The following is an 18668-nucleotide window of genomic DNA, read 5'->3' on the forward strand; positions in this document are numbered from 1 at the left end:
GAGGAAATCCCAAGCCAGAGAGATGGAAGTGACTACACACCTGCCTCCACCTGCAGAGCTCCAGATATACGTGACAGGACCTGTGATGATGGCATAGTCATGTGATCAGCCCCCTGTGTGGGAGGAGTCAGGCTCCTGACTTCACTGCTGGAGAAGCTATAGGACCTGTGATGATGTCATAGTCATGTGATTGGTCACATGTGTGGGAGGAGTCTGGTTTCCATTTAAGGAAATTAAATCTAGCAGGATAAAACAGTGACACTTGTCAGTGCCCAGTGAGCAGGAACTGCTAGAAAGTTCTTTTGTGGTCTTTATCTTCACCAGGATGGTCCTTCCTTTAGCCTGCTGATAATCGCATATGTAAAAGAAGGGGATATGAGATGAAGACATCTCCCAACACAAGAGACACCAAATGCTCTTCGACCTCCCACCATCTTCCTAGAATTTCATTATTCCGCTTGCTGATGTATCTTAACCATTCTTTAAACCAATCTCAGGAATGATGTATGTTCGCTTTCACTATAACAAAGTGCCTCCACCAAAACCAAACCAAACCATTCTTATCAAGGAATTCTTAGAGGAAACCACCAAGACAGTCAGAGTTACAGCAAAGTGGAATAGTGAACGTCATGGCCCCATTCAGTCTCCAGAAGTCAGGAGAACTGGATACACTGTATTGTCTGAATGAGGTCCATGCAGAGTAAAACTTCTCTCAGGAATCTGAGGCAGTCAGTTCATCTATATAAATGATATCGTTGACCTTCAGAGACCAGAGGGACAATGTAAGCACAGCTGCCTAGCACCAAAGAAGAGGGATGCACATGTAAGTAGCCATAAACAGAAAACATACTGGGTCTGACCAGCCAGATCAAGCATCAGATGCATATGTTCTGCCAGATGGTGGCCTGAACAGAACAGAAATGCAGTTGCATCAACTTCTGAAGGGCGCGGTTGCTGCATAGTTTGCCGGTCCATCAAAATTTGAAAAGCTTTTGTGGCATTATAGTTTGTGTTGCATCAAAATTTATAAAGCGCTTGTATTGGGAGCTTGGACTTAAGGAAAACTATCACCTGCCTACTTTCTGGGCACCACCCTAGGTGGAGGCCAGTTACTTGTTAAGAAACCAACCCTATGCCAAAGTGAGGACACAAAACAAAACTCACAAATAAATATCACAAAAAGTGAGGACAGTGGTCAAGTCACAATGAAGATAGCATATCAGGTACAAAATTGGAGTCCAAAAGGGATAGACAAAAGGTACAAGAACCAAGATCGGAAAACCAGAATCTTTAGAAGTATAGCAATAGCAACAAAAAGAAAACAAGCAGGTCAAGCAAAACTAAAATCGGCACTGGACTGAGTGGGAACCAAACACTTATTGGAGACTGCTCTAGGCGATTGGAGCTGAAGACTTTCAATCAAAACATTAACTGTTGCGGGACAGCGCAGACGGCAGGAGGATAAGGGTGCGGAGCAGACAACTCCAAAAAACTCAGCTTGCAAGTAAAGTCTGTCACAACAGACAATTGAAACACAAAGACAAATATCATGCCACGTAAGCTGCGCTCTGCAGACAGAGGAAGTCTTTGGAAGTACATTAAAATCTGAATGGCGCTGGTGCTGCATGGTTTGTAGGTCCATCAAAATTTGAAAGTTGTTGTTACATTATATCTTGCAGCCGCATGAAAAATCTGAAAGGAACTGTTGAGTATTAGTTTGCCGATGCATCAAAATCTGCACAGATTTGGGTTTACTCCGGGTCCCCCAGTTTCCTCCCACACTCCAAAATATACTGGTAGCTTGATTAGATTGTGAGCCCCATGGGGACTGACTTGGCAAGTTATATGCAGCGCTGCATAATCTGTAAAGGAATGATTCCATCCCTTCCATGGGTGGAAGGCAGTGTCATGGGTGTCCCTGCGACCTATATCCCGGGTCGCAGGCATGCAGCCTGCATGCTCACTTACCATTCCCTGCTCCATCAGAGGTCTCCGCGGCCCCTGTGGTCTGACGCGCGCGTTCCTGTCTCCTAGGGCACACTTGCCTGTGTCGGCACTGCTGGATCATTGTGCTTCTAGAGAAAGCTTTATTCCATGCCCTATGCGATTATCCTGATTTCCTGTTGTGACCTCGATTCCGTTCCGGACTTCGCTCCTGTGTCGCCTGTCCTGACCTACCACTACATCCCTGACTCCGATCCTGTGCTGCCTGCCTTGACCTTCTGCCTATCCCTGAACACGCATCTGCCTCACGACTTTGTACTACGTCTTGGCCGCCACTGTGGACAAAGTCGTGCCTGCAGAGCGACCTGGTGGTACTGAGTGCCACTTAGACTCCGCTCCCAGGTGTCGGCTTAAGTTATCATCCACGGTGGTCCAGTGGGTCCACTACCCCTTCTTCCCCTCCAACGTCTCTGCCGCAAAGGCCATCTGCTGCCTCAAGACATTTTTTCTCCCAGAAGACAGTACATGTGTCATTTGCAGGCTGTACCAGCAGTCCATAAAGCATGGCCAAAGCCTTAGAAATCTGAGCACCTCATATATGACCAGGCACGTGCAGAGTAAACATGAGCTGCAGTGTATGAGAAGACACCTGAGGATTCCTCTGCTGCTTCACTTGGCTCCTGTACCAACATCTCCCAAGGTCAAAATGTATAGAAATAAATCTTACTGGTTATCAAATAAAGGTCACAGGTAGAATATGCAACCAAACCTCACACTATTTTTCATTCTGGAAAACAATCCAAGAAAAGCCTTAGTCATATACAGGCAGTTCCCGAGTTACATACAAGATAGCGTCTGTAGGTTTGTTCTTAAGTTCTGTATATTTTATCATTGTAATCCCAGCCAGAACTTTTTTGGTCTCTGTGACAATTGGATTTTAAAAATGTTGGGTTGTCATAAGAATCAGGAGTAACACTAAAGCTTCATTACAGACGCCTGTGATAACTGTTATAGCTGATTATTGTAGCCTAGGACTAAAGTACAATAAATTACTAATATCCAGTGGTCTGTTTGTAACTAGGGGTCGTATGTAAGTCGTGTGTTCTTAAGTAGGGGACCGCCTGCATATTGTTTATAAGCTCACCCTGGGGTGATGGTGAAGCACATTGCTGTTGTGGTTTTAGCTTTATCATCCGCAATTTGAACTTCCTCTCTGCCTGGCATTCTGCATTACAAGCTTTATCTTCATCACAATCACAAAATCTGCTCAAGTAGAGAAAAAGGAGAGTTCATATCGCTGGGGGCCCAGGTGCTGGAATTCCCAGACGGTTCCTGAGTGACATCTCCTATCAGTTCTTTTGCTGCTGGAGGTCCCTGGTCTGGTTCTACAGAAGGAAAGGACTAGATATCAAACACAAGCATCCCTTGATTTAACTCTGCCTTGTTCTGGCTCATTGGTTCTAACCCGCTTTCCGCAAACCAAACAAAAGATAGTAGAACCCCTTACCTACATACTGGGACTCATTTCTGTTTTACTGGGGCAATTTCCTTTTTGCGCTGAATTGCCCTGGAATTTTGGCACAAGCGAAAGGATTGTGGCGCAATGCGCCGCCTTGCATGCAACAGAAATCGGGGGCGTGGCAGTCGGACAACCCGATGGATTCGGACAAACCGCGGAATTTAAAAAAGGTTTTGTATCACAAGATCAAGCACTCACAGGCACCAGGAAGAAGCAGGTGAACTCCGGCGGACCTCGGCAGCAGCAGCGACACAGGAAGGAACTCGGACGCACGGTCTTAGTGAATCGCGGGAAAGTAAATATGCCCAACTGTATGTTGGTCAAGGATGTATGGAGCGGGGTCACTCCATTCACAGCTGGTGTTACCTGCATTATTCATCTAACACCATCGGGCTAACTGATTGCAAACATTAACCCCTTACGTACTGCCATCAAAAGTGATGGCTCCGCATGGTGCTGGAATCTTCAACCCGCAGTGACATCATTGGTGGGCGTTGGCGGGAAGTGGCGTGGGTCGTAAATGACTCAGCCTGCAGAGCTCACTGCACTGGAATACCAGCACATATTAAGGCAGAAACCTACACCAGGCAGGACCTGGCCTAGGATTCATTTGAGGTGCAATGTGATCTATAAACACAGTAAAGTGAACAGTAGTAGAGAGATACACAGAATTTTATAGAGACAAACAGAATATTATGACGTAGCACATGACAAACTTATGGCTGGAGGGGTCATAGATGGGATCAATTACAAATAAATATTTTCCAATAAAACATCTGCTGAAGAATTGGCGACGTGTTCTCAGGTCTCACAACGATTAAAGATGTTAGTCCTATCGATTATCGTCCAACTCTATTGTATGACATCATAGTTTTTTTTTTACGTAAAATGATGTGATCTGTGGCTTCGACATTTCCCAGATTCAAAATGTAAATTTGTTGTTACCATAGTGTGAGGACTTCTGATGGTCAACAAGATCCGGTTTCCTAGTGAAACATTTCCCACATTCTGAACATGACAATGGCTTCTCCTCTGTATGAATTATTAGATGTTGAAGAAGATGTGCTTTCTGCGTAAAACATTTCCCGCATTCCGAACATGAAAACGGCTTCTCTCCTGTGTGACTCATCAGATGTTGATCAAGATGTGATTTTCGAAAAAAATCTTTCCCACAATCTGAACAAGTAAAGGGCTTCTCACCTGTATGAATTTTCTGATGTCTAACAAGATTCAGTTCCCAAGCAAAACTTATCCCACAATCTGAACATGAAAATGGCTTCTCCCCCGTGTGACTTCTCTGATGTCTAACAAGATGTGAATTCCGAGCAAAACATTTCCCACAATCAGAACAAGTAAACGGCTTCTCCCCTGTGTGACTTTTTAGATGTCTAATAAGATGTGGTTTCTGGATAAAACATTTTCCACATTCTGAACATGAAAAGGGCTTCTCCACTGTGTGGCTTCTCTCATTTCTTACGAGATCTGAATCTTGATTAAAACTTTCCTCTCTTTTTAAACATGAAAATTCCTTTTCCTTTACATGAGTTCTCTGATGTCTAACAAGATTGTCATTGGAGGTAAAACATTTTCCGCAATCTGAACATGAATATGGCTTCTCCCCTGTGTGAATTCGTTGATGTTTAACAAGATGGCTTTTTTGAGTAAAACATTTCCCACATTCTGTGCACAAATATGGTTTCTCCCCTGTGTGACTTCTTTGATGTGTTACAAGACTTGTCATGGCTGTAAAACATTTCCCACATACAGAACATATAAACGGTTTCTCCCCTGTGTGAATTCTCTGATGTCTTGCAAGATCTGATTTTTGGTTGAAGCGTTTACCACATTCTGTGCATGGAAAAATTCCCCCCGTGTGAATTCTCTCATGTATTACAAGAGCAGATTTCCTGTTAAAACATTTCCCACACTCTGAACATGAAAATGGCTTCTCCCCTGTGTGAATTCTCTCATGTATTACAAGAGCTGTTTTTCTGTTAAAACATTTTCCACATTCCATACAGGAAAATTTCTTATTATCTGTGTGACTTTGCTGAAGATCTGCTGTAACATCTAAACATGACTTCATGTCTGTATCCATTCCTGATGACTCGGTAGAAAGGACCCATGTAATAAGATCAGATGATGGATCTTGTGTGTGAAGGTTTGAGGAAGCATCTGGGATATTGTCATGATCTTCAGATGTATCTGGTGTGATAGAACAACCGCCAACTGTAAAATGTGATGATATCAGATGTTCCTCTGAGCTCCAGGTATTATCATCTGCAAAAAATAAAACATTATAAAATATAACTTTAAAGAACAAAGGTAAAGTAAATAAAGTTTTGCTTAACTCTGCACTAAGCTAAAATAAGCAATTCTCTAATTTACACTCATTAGCTATTTGGAACCATTTGCTTACTAGCAGGGTTTTTACCTTGTCCCACCGGCTGCTCCCCCTTCCTTTGTTTGGATTGGTTGCCATGGGAATCTATCTGTAGCTGGAGAGGAGTAGAGGGTGGGAGGATTTTGTTGGGCGTGGCACTAGCAGAGGTGTGCACTAAAGAGCTGTGGCTGATGGGTGCTGCAGAATATTAGTCCTGATTATTGCCGAAGTCTTTGCACACTGCCCCAAGAATGGTATGTAGCAGAGCTTGGTGTGTTTGAAAGTAGCATGCTGTGTGTGAAAATGTATGCAGGCTCCCCTTCAGTTCCAATGAATGGCACACACTGCACCGTATATATACAGTGAAACCTCTTTGCACAGGAAAGGGGTTGTCTGCAGATGGGGGCTAGCTTCTCAAAAGAAAAAATTTAGCGATTTTTTTTTTTGGTCTCAGTGCCCTTAGCTAATGTCATAGCCAGGAAATCCTGTCCAGGTGAGAGGATTTTACTTATAGAGCTAATAGATATATGAGGCTGGATCTCAGTATAGGAAGAAGCCAGAAGCATAATAAAAGTATTGTTGGAATTGTTGTCCAACGCTCTCTCCAGCTGTGCTGAAACTATTTTTTGTTAAACTTTACAGTTACGCTTTAACATTTGTTGTGATAAGAAGACTCTGAAGATGTATCACAGGACATTTGTGTGATATCAGCAATCCGGGTACATGCAGCATTTCTTGTCTGCCCATGGTGGCTATGACTTTCCTGCTTACCATAAGGTTCTGTATTATTACTGATGTAACATCTCAGTCTCCTCCTCCGAGGTCCTGGTGAGCAGTATTCCTGACCCTCATAGCTCCCACCTTCCAGCTTTTCTTAGTCTATGTCTCCATGTTCTGTATTGTGTTATCACTCATCTCTGCTTTATCTAGTGGTTACTACTCACCTGGGCAGTTACCTGTAGGAATCTCCTCCTTACATCGCTCATCGCCCCTCACATATGTCTCTGGGGCAGGAATATTCTTCACATCTTCATCCTGATACACAAACTGAGGAACAAATATTGTCACCAGAAGATGAGGAAGCTACAGAGAAGATTTTAAATGATACCAAAATTATTATGATGAATAAATAAGACCTGAAAGGAGGAATTATCTGGGACACATAGCTGTAGGTCTCCACCATGATGTTTTCTTACGGCAGCTTTTTCATTAACAAAAAAAAAACCTTTTACCAGGAAAAGCAAACATTGAAACTAGAGTCAGTCACATAGAGACTATATGGACATGATATTTTACAAAGATGTGAGTGGGTTGGTAGAAGTTCGTCCAAATTTCAAGAGAGAGTTCGGTTTGGGATCTGGACTTCAGGCCAAACTTAGACCGAACATGAACCCCACTGAAGTCAAAGGGGACCTGGATTTTATCACCCAAAAATAGCTGTAAAATAGAGATAGTAAGGGCTGAAAAATGGTGGGAATAACAGGGCAGTTACCCTGCCCACAAAAAGGAATAATCAAATGTATAATCAAAAAAATATTATGTTCCAGCTGTTGAAGGCGCTCTTGGTGTTCAGACCCAGTTATTTATATGGAGGATTTAAGCGTCAATGGAAAACCCCCAATCCCTTCCTCTTACTGTGGTTAAAGGCGCTCTGGGTGTTCGTCATAGCAGTAATTGCTATGCGCAATTAGAAAAGAAAAAAGTTCCGTAATTGCAGAACTGAAAAATTGGAAAGTGACATTTTGGGAATGCAGAGCTTATTTAGGACACTGGCTCAACCCAGTTGTGAGGAATCCAGCTTTGTTAATCTTAATAAATGTTTGGATCTCCATGTTGGTTGCTGAGAGGCTGATCCTCTTGTCAGTGATGACACCACTGGCGGTTGTAAACACACGCGCTCTGACAGCACAGCAAGTTCTGGCCACATTTTTTCCCCACCCAGAAATTGAGGAGCCATCCCTTAGTACCAGGAGACTTGTGAACAGATAATCTAACCCTGTGACTGTGCTATGGAAGCACTGATAGGGCAAACTTGTGGTTTGGTGTCCCTGCTGTTGGGGCAATGTGTTGGGGCCCACCAAAGTGTGCTTGTACTGCCTCATTTTAGTCTAATTGGAATGAAGGATGCTACCCTATGCTTGTAGTGTGGAACCAGCAGGATGGCCACTGTATGGGGGTCAATATGTAGGCAATGGAGCATATAGTGGCCCATGTGTAACCAGGCTGCTCAGATGCAAGGTCAAGCTGTCTCTAGTAGGGAGATGTCTCTAACTCCTCTGAATCTCCCCAGCCACACTACAGTGATGCCCGTGAGCTGCTCTGGGTGTCACCCAACTCCTCCTCCAAAACTGTTCCTTACCCGGATATTGCAGAAGCAGATGAACAGTCCAAGCCCTGTCTGGAATAGACGGCACCTGTACCTACTTTTCTTCCATGTCTGCTACCATTACATCCACCGTCATTGCCTGAAGAGGACGCACAGAAACAGAAGCCTCCCTTAGCAGGGAAACAGGTGGCCTTGTGACTAGGGCGGCAGTGAACAGGCTTGGCCAACTGATGAAGCAAGGGGAGCTGTTGGCAGGCTTTTTTGGCGTCTTATCCAGTGCAACTCATGTTTATTCTGTAGGTGTCTGGTCATGCATAAGGTGCTCAGATCGTTAAGGCTTTGAGCACGCTTCATGGACTAGCGGCACAGCGGGCAAATGACAAATGTCCTGTCTTCTGTGAGAAAAATGGCATGCTGCAGACATGGCTGGATAGTCTTTATTTCCGGGGTCTCTGGGCGCGGGCTGTAGCAGGCGACATCGTGACTACGAGCTGACCGCAGCGACTTGGTCTTGTTTCACTTGTTCTGCCAGCTGCCCGTAGCCACAATAGCTTTGTTGAAAGCATCACTGCCTTTTGCCTATTTCAGGTCTAGGACCTCATCACCCCCCCCTTTGCTTCTTCCATCACTGAGCCCTCACTGTTACCCTCCTCTGTCAGCAATTTGCAGAGAGCCACAACCTCACACACACTCTCATCCTTCAATAAAAGTTCTTGAAAATCTTGCAACTCTAAATCTGAGGCAGGTGGATGGGCCATGGATTCCCAGCTAGGAGAGTCATCGTGCTCCCAGTAGCACTTGTGGCATAATCGTTTTGTGAAGGGGGTGAGTTGGAGGGCTCTGCACTTTCAACAGAGGATGGAGAAGATAATATCATGAAGATTGAAACACTGTCTGTCATGTAATTGACCAATGCCTCAACTTCGTGTGGCCTAAAGGGGCCAACCAGTACCTACCACACACCCTGGCCCCTACTTACACCAGAGGAACTTGGAGCAGGAATAGTCCTCTCCCTGCAGCACCAGAACCAGCAGCAGCACTTTATCCACGTCCGTCTCCCATAATTTCTGACAACCTTATTTTAAAATATCTGCGGTATCAAACAATTCTACGACAGCACCTTTACTATCAAAGTATTACTGGACACTATTCACTGACAACAAGACTTTTATAATCCATGTATAAATGTGCAATATTTTCTGACAACAGGACTTCTCCGAACTAGGTAGAAAAGATCAATATTCTGACAACACATTTCTGAACTACATATAAAAGTGCAATATTCTCACTTTTCGGCACCGTGTAGCAAAGCACAGCTCCGCAAACAAGGTATGATTGATGATTTATGAGTTTTAGTGGCTGAATACTAGACAGTGACAAGATCTTCATGATCTTTCTAGATGATCCATTACATACAAATAATCAAATATGTAAAATCACTAAGAATATCACTGCACTAATGCAAATCTTCAAAGTGCCCTAATAAGGGCAATTATATCACATTTCCACCTTTCCCTATTAGACTCTTCTATACACCTCAGTGCCCTGACTATGGCAATTGCTGCTGTTTTACAAGTTCCTGCCCAGCTGACTGACCCTATGAAACGCAGCAAGTTCTCCCCGTCTCTTGTTTGTAATAGCATCTGGACATGTTTCCCTGACCTTATAATGCAGAGTCACATGTCCACCCCAAACAATCCCAGGCATGCCTACAAAGGACATCATGCTTGTTGTTTCTAAGGGACTGGAAACGGCTTGATTGACTGATTGAATGTTTTCCTGATCACAGACCTGGATCCTGAAAAATAATGTATGCGTGCGGGTTCCTGGTCCATGGATGCCACAACCCTGAAATTCAGTATGGACCTGAACTATGCAGTTTGGTTCTTATCATCACTAATTTTACAAGTAGAAGAAAAACGAAAAACCAGCAACACAGTCTATCCAAAAACAAAAAATAGAGTTTAGGGTACTATCCTTCTCCTCTCACCGACAGAGTCCAAATGTAGAAAACAGAAACTGGCAGCACTTCATTAGTGTGAAAAAAAGGTGTTTATTCCATCCTATGCAACGTTTCAGCTGTATCCCAGCTTGTCAAGCTTGAGAAAGGCTGGAATACAGCTGAAACGTTGCATAGGATGGAATAAACACCTTTTTTTCACACAAATGAAGTGCTGCCAGTTTCTGTTTTCTAATTTTACAAGTAGATAATTTTAAGACATTTCTATGACTACTGTATAATTAACCTCAGAGAATCTGCCATGAAGTCTTATCTCCATCTACCTGATGATCCTGTGGGACATATTTCTCCTCTGAACAATCCTGTGGTAGAAGAAGAGGACTGGGACATCTCTCCGGTGATGTTCTCTTACTGGATCTACCTGTAGGAAACATCCAGAGACTGAATTCCTTCTTTCCATACAGATAATGGAACGACGTGTGGATTTAGTCCTGTCTATTACCTGCTGATGTGAGGGGCTGGTGGTCCTCCATCATGACGTCCTTGTACACATCTTTGTGTCCTTCTAAATACTCCCACTCCTCCATGGAGAAATAGACAGCCACATCCTGACACCTTATAGGAACCTGACACACACAATGATCCCGTCATCACCCAGATCCCTTCATAGCGTTACTGTATAATGTCCCAGCATTCCCAGCAGTGTCACCTCTCCAGTCAGCAGCTCCATCATCTTGTGGGTGACTTCTAGGATCTTCTGCTCATTGATGTCATCATGTATCAGGGGGTGAGGTGGAGGAGCCGGGATTGGGCTCAGGGTTCTCCCCCGTCCTTCATACACAGGGGCCTGACAGCGCCCACTAGAGGTCTTCTTCACTACTGTGTAATCCTGGTTATGGAGAGACACATTGATAAATCTCCCTCCATACATTTCCAGAATCTCTCACCTCTCCAGTCCTATCATCTGTTATTCCCATAGATAATGATGTCATGTGACCTCATCACAATCTCTCACCTCTCCAGTAATATAGAAGAGAATCTCTAGGGTGAGCTGGAAGATTCTCTCCACCCTCGTGTCTCTCTCCATTGTCTGATCCTGAAGAGAAGATAAAGACAAAGAGAAAACATATAAAGTATCATGTAAAAAAAATATAATTATACAATCAAAAGGAAAACAATCAGGAGATACTGATGAGTCATAGATGTTGGGGCACATTTACTAAGGGTCTGTCGGACGCATTTCCATAGGGTTTTCAGACTATTTCCAATTTGCCCTGAATTTCCCCAGGGTTTTTGGTGCATCGGCTTTCATGTGACAACCCGACTGATTCGGACTAACCACGGAATTTAAATTTCAAATCAGCAGTCACATACACCAGGAAGAAGAAGGTGAACTCCGGTGGACCTGAGCGGGGAAGCGGCACATTCAAGAAATCAGGTGCACACTGTAAGTAAATTGCGGCAGCTCCGAATCCTCGTCTGACATTCCGGATCGGCGGACGCAACGGGACAGGTAAGTAAATGTGCCCCAATGTGTCCATTATTACGGTGTAATTCTCTGATAAGCTATACATGGTTGCAGCACATCGCACAGTCTGGTATATGATAACACTGGCCACGGCTTGTGGTGGCAGTTACCGGGCAGATGCCGGGTGTCCCCTCTCCCATTCCTGTCCCCTCCCCCGCACTGGTCACATCTTCTGCTGGTGGAGTGACGCACAGCCCGGCCAATGAGGAACCACCAACCTCCTTATGTGACCCCCGACCAGGAGGAAACCCCAAGCCAGAGAGATGGAAGTGACTACACACCTACCTCCACCTGCAGAGCTCCAGATATATGTGACAGGACCTGTGATGATGTCATAGTCATGTGACCAGCCCCCTGTGTGGGGGAAGCTATAGGACCTGTGATGATGTCATAGTCATGTGATCAGTTCATGTGTGGGAGAAGCTATAGGACCTGTGATTATGTCATAGTCATGTGATCCATGTGGGGGAGGAGTCAGACTCCTGGTTTTTGGAGAGGCTGTAGGACCTGTGATGACTTTATCGGAGCCGGATATAACATTTGTCCGTCATGGAGGAAGTAGTAAAATATTCCTATACAATATTGTTGACAGATGAGGAAATTACGACGTTACAGTCCTCCTGACCTTTGTCATGTATAATGTCTGGTAGAGCTTTGTGGGGCAGGTGAGGATCATAATGGGGGAGAACATATAATGGAGCTGCTGCTGCTCCTCTTTTTTTCACTCCACTTTTGGTTTGAACATTGTAAACTGCATCTGAAAAGCTGAACGTGTGAACGCACAATCCGGGTCATTTCTGACCAGCGCTTGGACTTCGGCTGTTCTGTCCCACTGTCTAACATCAACAAAGCCCAAAAGAACCAGTGAGATCTCTTATTATTCTGCTTGGTGGCGCATCGCGACAATGTCCTTATATCAAAAAACCGCCAATGTGCGCAGTGTACCATGAAATATTAGGGTGTATGGAAGATGGATGACAGGAAGAAGTGTGTGAATGGAGTGTAATCTGGACCACAGCTCCGAATTGAGAGGAGAATACTCCAGGAATGGAAGGTCTGATGGGAATGGATGACAAAATGGGGACAGAATATAAACGGTGCATGCTCCGGGTCTGCTCCGCTCCGTAGTCTCCAGCCATTCGTGTCCTGCAGATTACTTTATTCTGACAGATGATCATGTAGCAGTGACCCCCAACCACCGGGCCGCCAAGACTGGGCCGTGGGGTACCTGGTCCTGGGCCGCAGCCGAGCTAAAAAAGAATCAAATACTTTTCCTTGTTCCCCTGCAGCTTTTTGTATTCTTTTCTTTTCTTTCACTTCTCTTCCATGGTAATACACGACTCTATTGCCGGTGCACGTGATGATGTCATCACATCACAATTCACTATCTGCTGACAACAGAGCTGTGCATTGATGCGGAAGAGAGGTGAAAGAAGAGAAGGCAGCTGGGGGAACGGGAAGGTGAGTATTGAATTATTATTTTTTAGTTTGGCCGGGCAAAGCAGTGATGGAGGGGGCATGCTGTAAGAAAAGGGAAAATGATGGACGGGGCATGCTGTAGGAAAGGGGACATTGAGGGAGGGGGTATGCTGTAGGAAAGGGGACATTGGGGGGGGGGCAAGCTACAGAAAAGGGGACATTGCAGGAGAGGGGCAGCTGCAGGAAAGAGGACATTGGAGGGTGGCAGCTACAAGAAAGGGGACATTGGAAGTTGGGGAAGGGACAGCTACAGAAAAGGGGACATGGGAGGAGTGCAGCTAGGAGAGAGGGGCTGCTACGGGAAAAGGGGACAGGCATCAAACAGAAATGGGGACAATATAAGTGGGGGGGGGGGGGGAGGCTTCTTCAGGAAATGCGACATTCATCCAGATCTACAGCCTTCCAGGTTTGGTTTAGTTATATCATCTCCAATTATCTCCCATTGATTGGCTATCATCCTCTTTTTGATAGTGCTATTGGGTCCTCCCCAAGATTCCCCCTGATTGGCTATTTGCAATATTTTACCCTCCAGAGGCCACTATAGCACTACCCCTTGAAGAAGGTCAGTTTGATGGAAAAAAGTGTTGAGGGGGGGCTGGGCAGCGTCACATATTGTTTAGTGGATACACTTTTATTGTTTAGGTATTTATTTGGCTTAATATCTCTGCCCGGCACCCAGTACTCCTCTCCGGTTTTTAATCATGTTTTAATGTATAATTTTTAAAAGTTATAAGTTTTAATGTATATTTAATCGATAAAATAATACAGTTTTTTTTATTCCCTAATTTCTGATGTTGCTTCTATTTCTTTTATGGTATTTTGCTAGTTTTTGAGCTGGAAAATTGGTTAACATTTTTTCATTACCTTAACTGTGCATTTGCTATATATGTGCTATTTTAGATACTGCTGTCCTGGATTTATCCTTATCCCTTTGTACAGCATTCGTTCTATTGGCTCTGACACAGATCTGGTGACTATTCTTCTTTCATATTAACGAGTAGTCCTTAAGGCAGTGCAGAAGACTGTATATAGAGGTCCAAGGATTGGACACAAAGAATTATATTACTTTAGAAAGTAATTATTGTCCACATTGAGGAAAGAAATGAGCGTACAGGTAACACTGCGCAAGATCCATGATGTGGAAGTGAGGTGCAGACTCTTGTAATTAACCAAAGAGAACTTGTTGGGTCCAAGGGATCTGGCAGTAAGGCGTTTACTCTAAAGTGTCTACGTTGTCATTGAGGAGAGGGGAGAGCTCCAAGGCTCCCTGTCTTGATTCCAGAAATTGGGAATGTCAGGGTCTAATATTATTATTATCAGGTCTACCTGTTTGTACGCACAAAATGTCCTGTGGGCGGGCATTATATTGGAGAGACCGGACAAAAACGTAAACCCCGAATGAGGTCTCATCGTCACACAATAACAAAATGAGCAGAAACATCTACCTGTAGCCAAACACTTCTGACCACTCCTGACCACAGTACCATAGACGCTTGTACTGTAGAGGCGTTATTGCGATCTCTGATCTGAAGGTTCTAGTATTAATCCCTTCCTGCACACTGACGTAACTCTGTCATAAAATGTGGGTAATTCTTGTACCTTGACGTAGAGATACCGGGCTACCATCGCAGGATCCTGCCAGTATGCCTTCCTAGCTGTTTAACCCTATAGACACCGCAGTCATGGTAACCACAGCGTCTATAGGGTATTACATGCATGATAGGCACCCTCCATACAGGGCACGGAGATGCTGATCGTTGCTATGGCAGCCCTGAGGTAGGATGAAGGACCCCAGGGCTTCCGGCAGTAACTACCTGTTAGATTGTGCTGATTCTTAATAATCATGGTGGTGTTATCAATAATGGCTCTTTATTTATAAAGTAACAGATTGTTCACCTATAGATTGCCTGTGTGCTGCTGAAGATAGAAACAAGTAAGTTATTACAACTCAAATACATAAATACGACAACCCCCAAAATCAAAAGGGGCCAATTCCTTTCACCAAACTATGCACTTATGAGTCCTGCACTTTTAGCACACGTCTTGTTGTCTCTGTGCTGTGGGATGACTGTGATTGTAAAGTGACTGGGAATATGCAAAATCATTGTACAGTTTAGGGAGTGGTCACTTCCCATATGTGAAATAAATCACGGCAACACTTTATATTAGAGGCAGAGTATGTAAGAAAGGGTTAACATGGGGTGTGGAGAATATTAGTGGGCAGTTGCAGGTCATGAAATATGGACTTGCTTACATTACTCATGAATGACCCATGACATCTGGACTCAGCAGGGAGAATTTCTCACCTTCAGTAGTCTCTGCTACTGCAAAACGACAAAAAAAAGGGGATTCCGACATTTGGGCGCATCTTTCAGTTACAGGGGTTAACCTACAAGAATAACCGTATTTTTATGGACTGGGTATTTGGGGACACGGTGATACCGAGTATGTTGTGATTTTTGACTTTTTTTACACTGGGTGCTTTTGTGGAATTTTAATGACTTTTATTATTAATTTTTATTTTTTGTGTGTATTTGTTTCAGATCCCCAGTTCACTCTAATGCACTGCAATAACCATGTATGTGGTGTGTGTGATAGGGGGTCCCTCCCTCATCCTCCCGATAACCCACCATGTCAGCCTATGCACGTACATGCAGACTGCTCGGTCTAGCCAGTGGCTGGATGGAGCAGGGAGGGCACAGAATAGACCTGGGGGCCTTCATTAGGACCCCGGCTGTCCATGGAAGAAGATGGCATTTTTTTGTTTATTTTTATATCAGAAAGGGGGTGATTTAAACTTTTAAGTTTTATACATTTTTTTAACTATTATTTTTTTTTGCTATGTTTTAGACAGCAAAGGGTTCTTAAAGAGAACCCGTCATGCAAAATAACCCCCCTAAACTAAATATATTTTCATAAACTGCCATTAGAGAGCATGCCTGTAAACCTAAGCAATGAGGTCCTAAAGCTGTATGCAAATGACCTGTGAAATGTCCAATGAAGCATTAGCATATTCAAGCTGTCCAGCTTATTCATGAGTGGGAGGCACAGCCACACCCCCAGTGCTTGACTGACAGCCTGTATAATGATGTGAGGCTGTATAATGATGTGCTTCCTGGTGCTGGTGGCCACGCCCCCTGCAGCCTGTGTGTGCATGTGTGTGTGTATAGGAGAGATACAGCAGCTCCAGGCAGCCATGTTACAGCAGAACATGTCAGATTCATGTGTAGCTGATGTCTGTGTCTCTGTATATTAGGAGGATGCAGCATGTCAGCAGATGCAGCACACACACTAGCCATGCTTTACTATACATTACACACAGACATGAGCAGGGGGAGGAGAGGGGAGGGGTAACAGGGGTGACATCACTGCCTCTGACCATGTGACTGGCCTCATTCACATGATAAAAAATACGTGATTTTACAATGATTAATGTGCAACACCCTTGCCGATGCAATGGCGAAGGAGTGCTTGCGAATAAGCCCCACAGCATGTCACCACATCACACAGGGGACATTGCAGTGGTTAATCCTGCCTGGCAAGGCAGAAGTTAATCTGAGTATGATGTAAAAGTCTATTATCCAAGTGACACCGACCTGATGACAGGTGTCCTTTAAACCCTTTCTGTTGAAGTGCCAAGAACTGCAAATTTTTCATCCACATCCCACCTCCACTCCACTTTTTTGGAAAAGTGGGCTTACAGAGGTGGGAATATCTACAAGGTTATATCAAAAATCTACAACATGCAGGAGCTAGGATAGAATTCTTTTGGGTGCACCGTTACGATGTGATATATAGTAACACAATTATTACAAAGATGAATAGAATATTTTACTACAAAACACAACAAACTTATGTCTAGAGTGATCTGCTTTACAGATGGGATCAATTACAAATACAGGCAGTCCCCGGGTTACGTACAAGATCGGTTCTGTTCTTAAGTTGAATTTGTATGTAAATCGGAACTGTATATTTTATAATTGTAGCCCCAGCCAAATTTTTTTTTTTTGGTCTCTGTGACAATTGGATTTTAAAAATGTTGAATTGTCCTAAGAACCAGGATTAACATTAAAACTTAATAACTGTTGTAGCTGATTATTGTAGCCCAGGGCTAAAGTACAGCAAATTACCAACATCCAGAGGTCTGTCTGTAACTAGGGGTCGTCTGTAAGTCGGGTGTTCTTAAGTAGGGGACCGCCTGTATATATCTTAATATGAAACGTCTTCTGATGATTGGTTACATGTTTTTAGAATTTGATTATTGAAGATGTACAACAAGTGCTATACATTTCTGTCCACTTTCCTTCTCTCACACTTGTCCTTGGTTTGTTTTATGATTTTGTAAAATGATGAGAGGGGCGTCTTCACCATTTGCCATTTTGGCTTCACCACTGTGTGAGGACTTCTGGTGGTCACCAAGCTTCGAATTCCAATCAAAACATTTCCCAGAATCTGAACATGAAAACAGCTTCTCCGCTGCGCGACTTTTCTGATGTCTAACAAGATGAGATTTCAAAGCAAAACATTTCCCGCAACCTAAACATGAAAATGGCTTCTCCCCCGTGTGACTTATCAGATGTCGATCAAGATTAGATTTTTGGGCAAAACATTTCCCACATTCAGAACATAAAAATGGCTTCTCCCCTGTGTGAATTCTCTGATGTCTAACAAGACTGACGTAGGCTGTAAAACATTTCCCACATTCTGAACACGGAAACAGATCTAGTCCCGTGTGACTTCTCTGATGTCTTAAAAGATCTGATTTTTGGTTAAAACATTTTCCACATTCTGGGCATGAATACGGTTTCTCCCCCGTGTGAATTCTCCGATGTGTATCAAGAGATGATTTCTGATTGAAACGTTTACCACATTCCGTACACATGAATGGTTTCTCCCCTGTGAGACTTCTCGGATCTAAAACAGGATCTGTGTTTTGATTAAAACATATCCCATATTCCGAACATGGAAATTGCTTCTCTCTTGTGTGAGATCTTCGATGTCTAAGAAAATTGTCATTGGAGGTACCGGTAAAACATTTCCCACAATCTGAACATGTTAATGGCTTCTCCCCCGTGTGACGTTGTGTATGTTTAAGAAGATGACTTTTTTGGGTGAAACATTTCTCACATTCTGTGCATGAAAATGGCTTCTCCCCTGTGTGAATTTTTAGATGTCTTGTAAGATTTGATTTTTCCTTAAAACATTTTCCACATTCTAAACAGGAAAATCTTTTCTCTCCTGTGTGGAGTTGCTTCAGATCGGTTTTAACACTGTTATGTTTCCCACTTTCTAAAAATGACTTCATGTTCTTATCTGTTCCCGATGAATCAGTAGAAAGGACCCATTTAATAGGAGCAGATGATGGATCTTGTGTGTGAAGGTCTGAGGATACATCTGGGATATTGTCATGATCTTCAGATGGATCTGGTGTGATACAACCATCACCTGCTGTAACATGTGATGATATCAGATGTTCCTCTGAGCTCCTGGTGTTGTCATCTGTGAAGGATAAAACAGATTATAAAATAT

At 43.6% G+C, this 18668-nt stretch overlaps 2 protein-coding genes across 2 annotated transcripts in view; both read right to left on the minus strand.

Annotated features, from left to right (window-relative positions):
• Window positions 1–18668, minus strand: part of LOC140066021 (uncharacterized) — a gene marked incomplete at its 5' end in the record, with an annotated part of 94756 nt that overhangs the window by 32372 nt on the left and 43716 nt on the right. The gene's annotated exons all lie outside the window — the stretch shown is intronic.
• On the minus strand, window positions 4118–18640 carry LOC140065434 (uncharacterized). Its single transcript, XM_072113055.1, has 2 exons — window positions 17625–18640; window positions 4118–5524 (listed from the first exon to the last, which is right to left on the minus strand). The coding sequence occupies exons 1-2, from the start codon at window positions 18442–18444 to the stop codon at window positions 4386–4388; spliced, it is 1959 nt and encodes a 652-aa protein (XP_071969156.1). The 5' UTR covers window positions 18445–18640; the 3' UTR covers window positions 4118–4385.

This window comes from Engystomops pustulosus, chromosome 6, assembly GCF_040894005.1.
Source record: "Engystomops pustulosus chromosome 6, aEngPut4.maternal, whole genome shotgun sequence".
Taxonomy (NCBI): domain Eukaryota; kingdom Metazoa; phylum Chordata; class Amphibia; order Anura; family Leptodactylidae; genus Engystomops; species Engystomops pustulosus.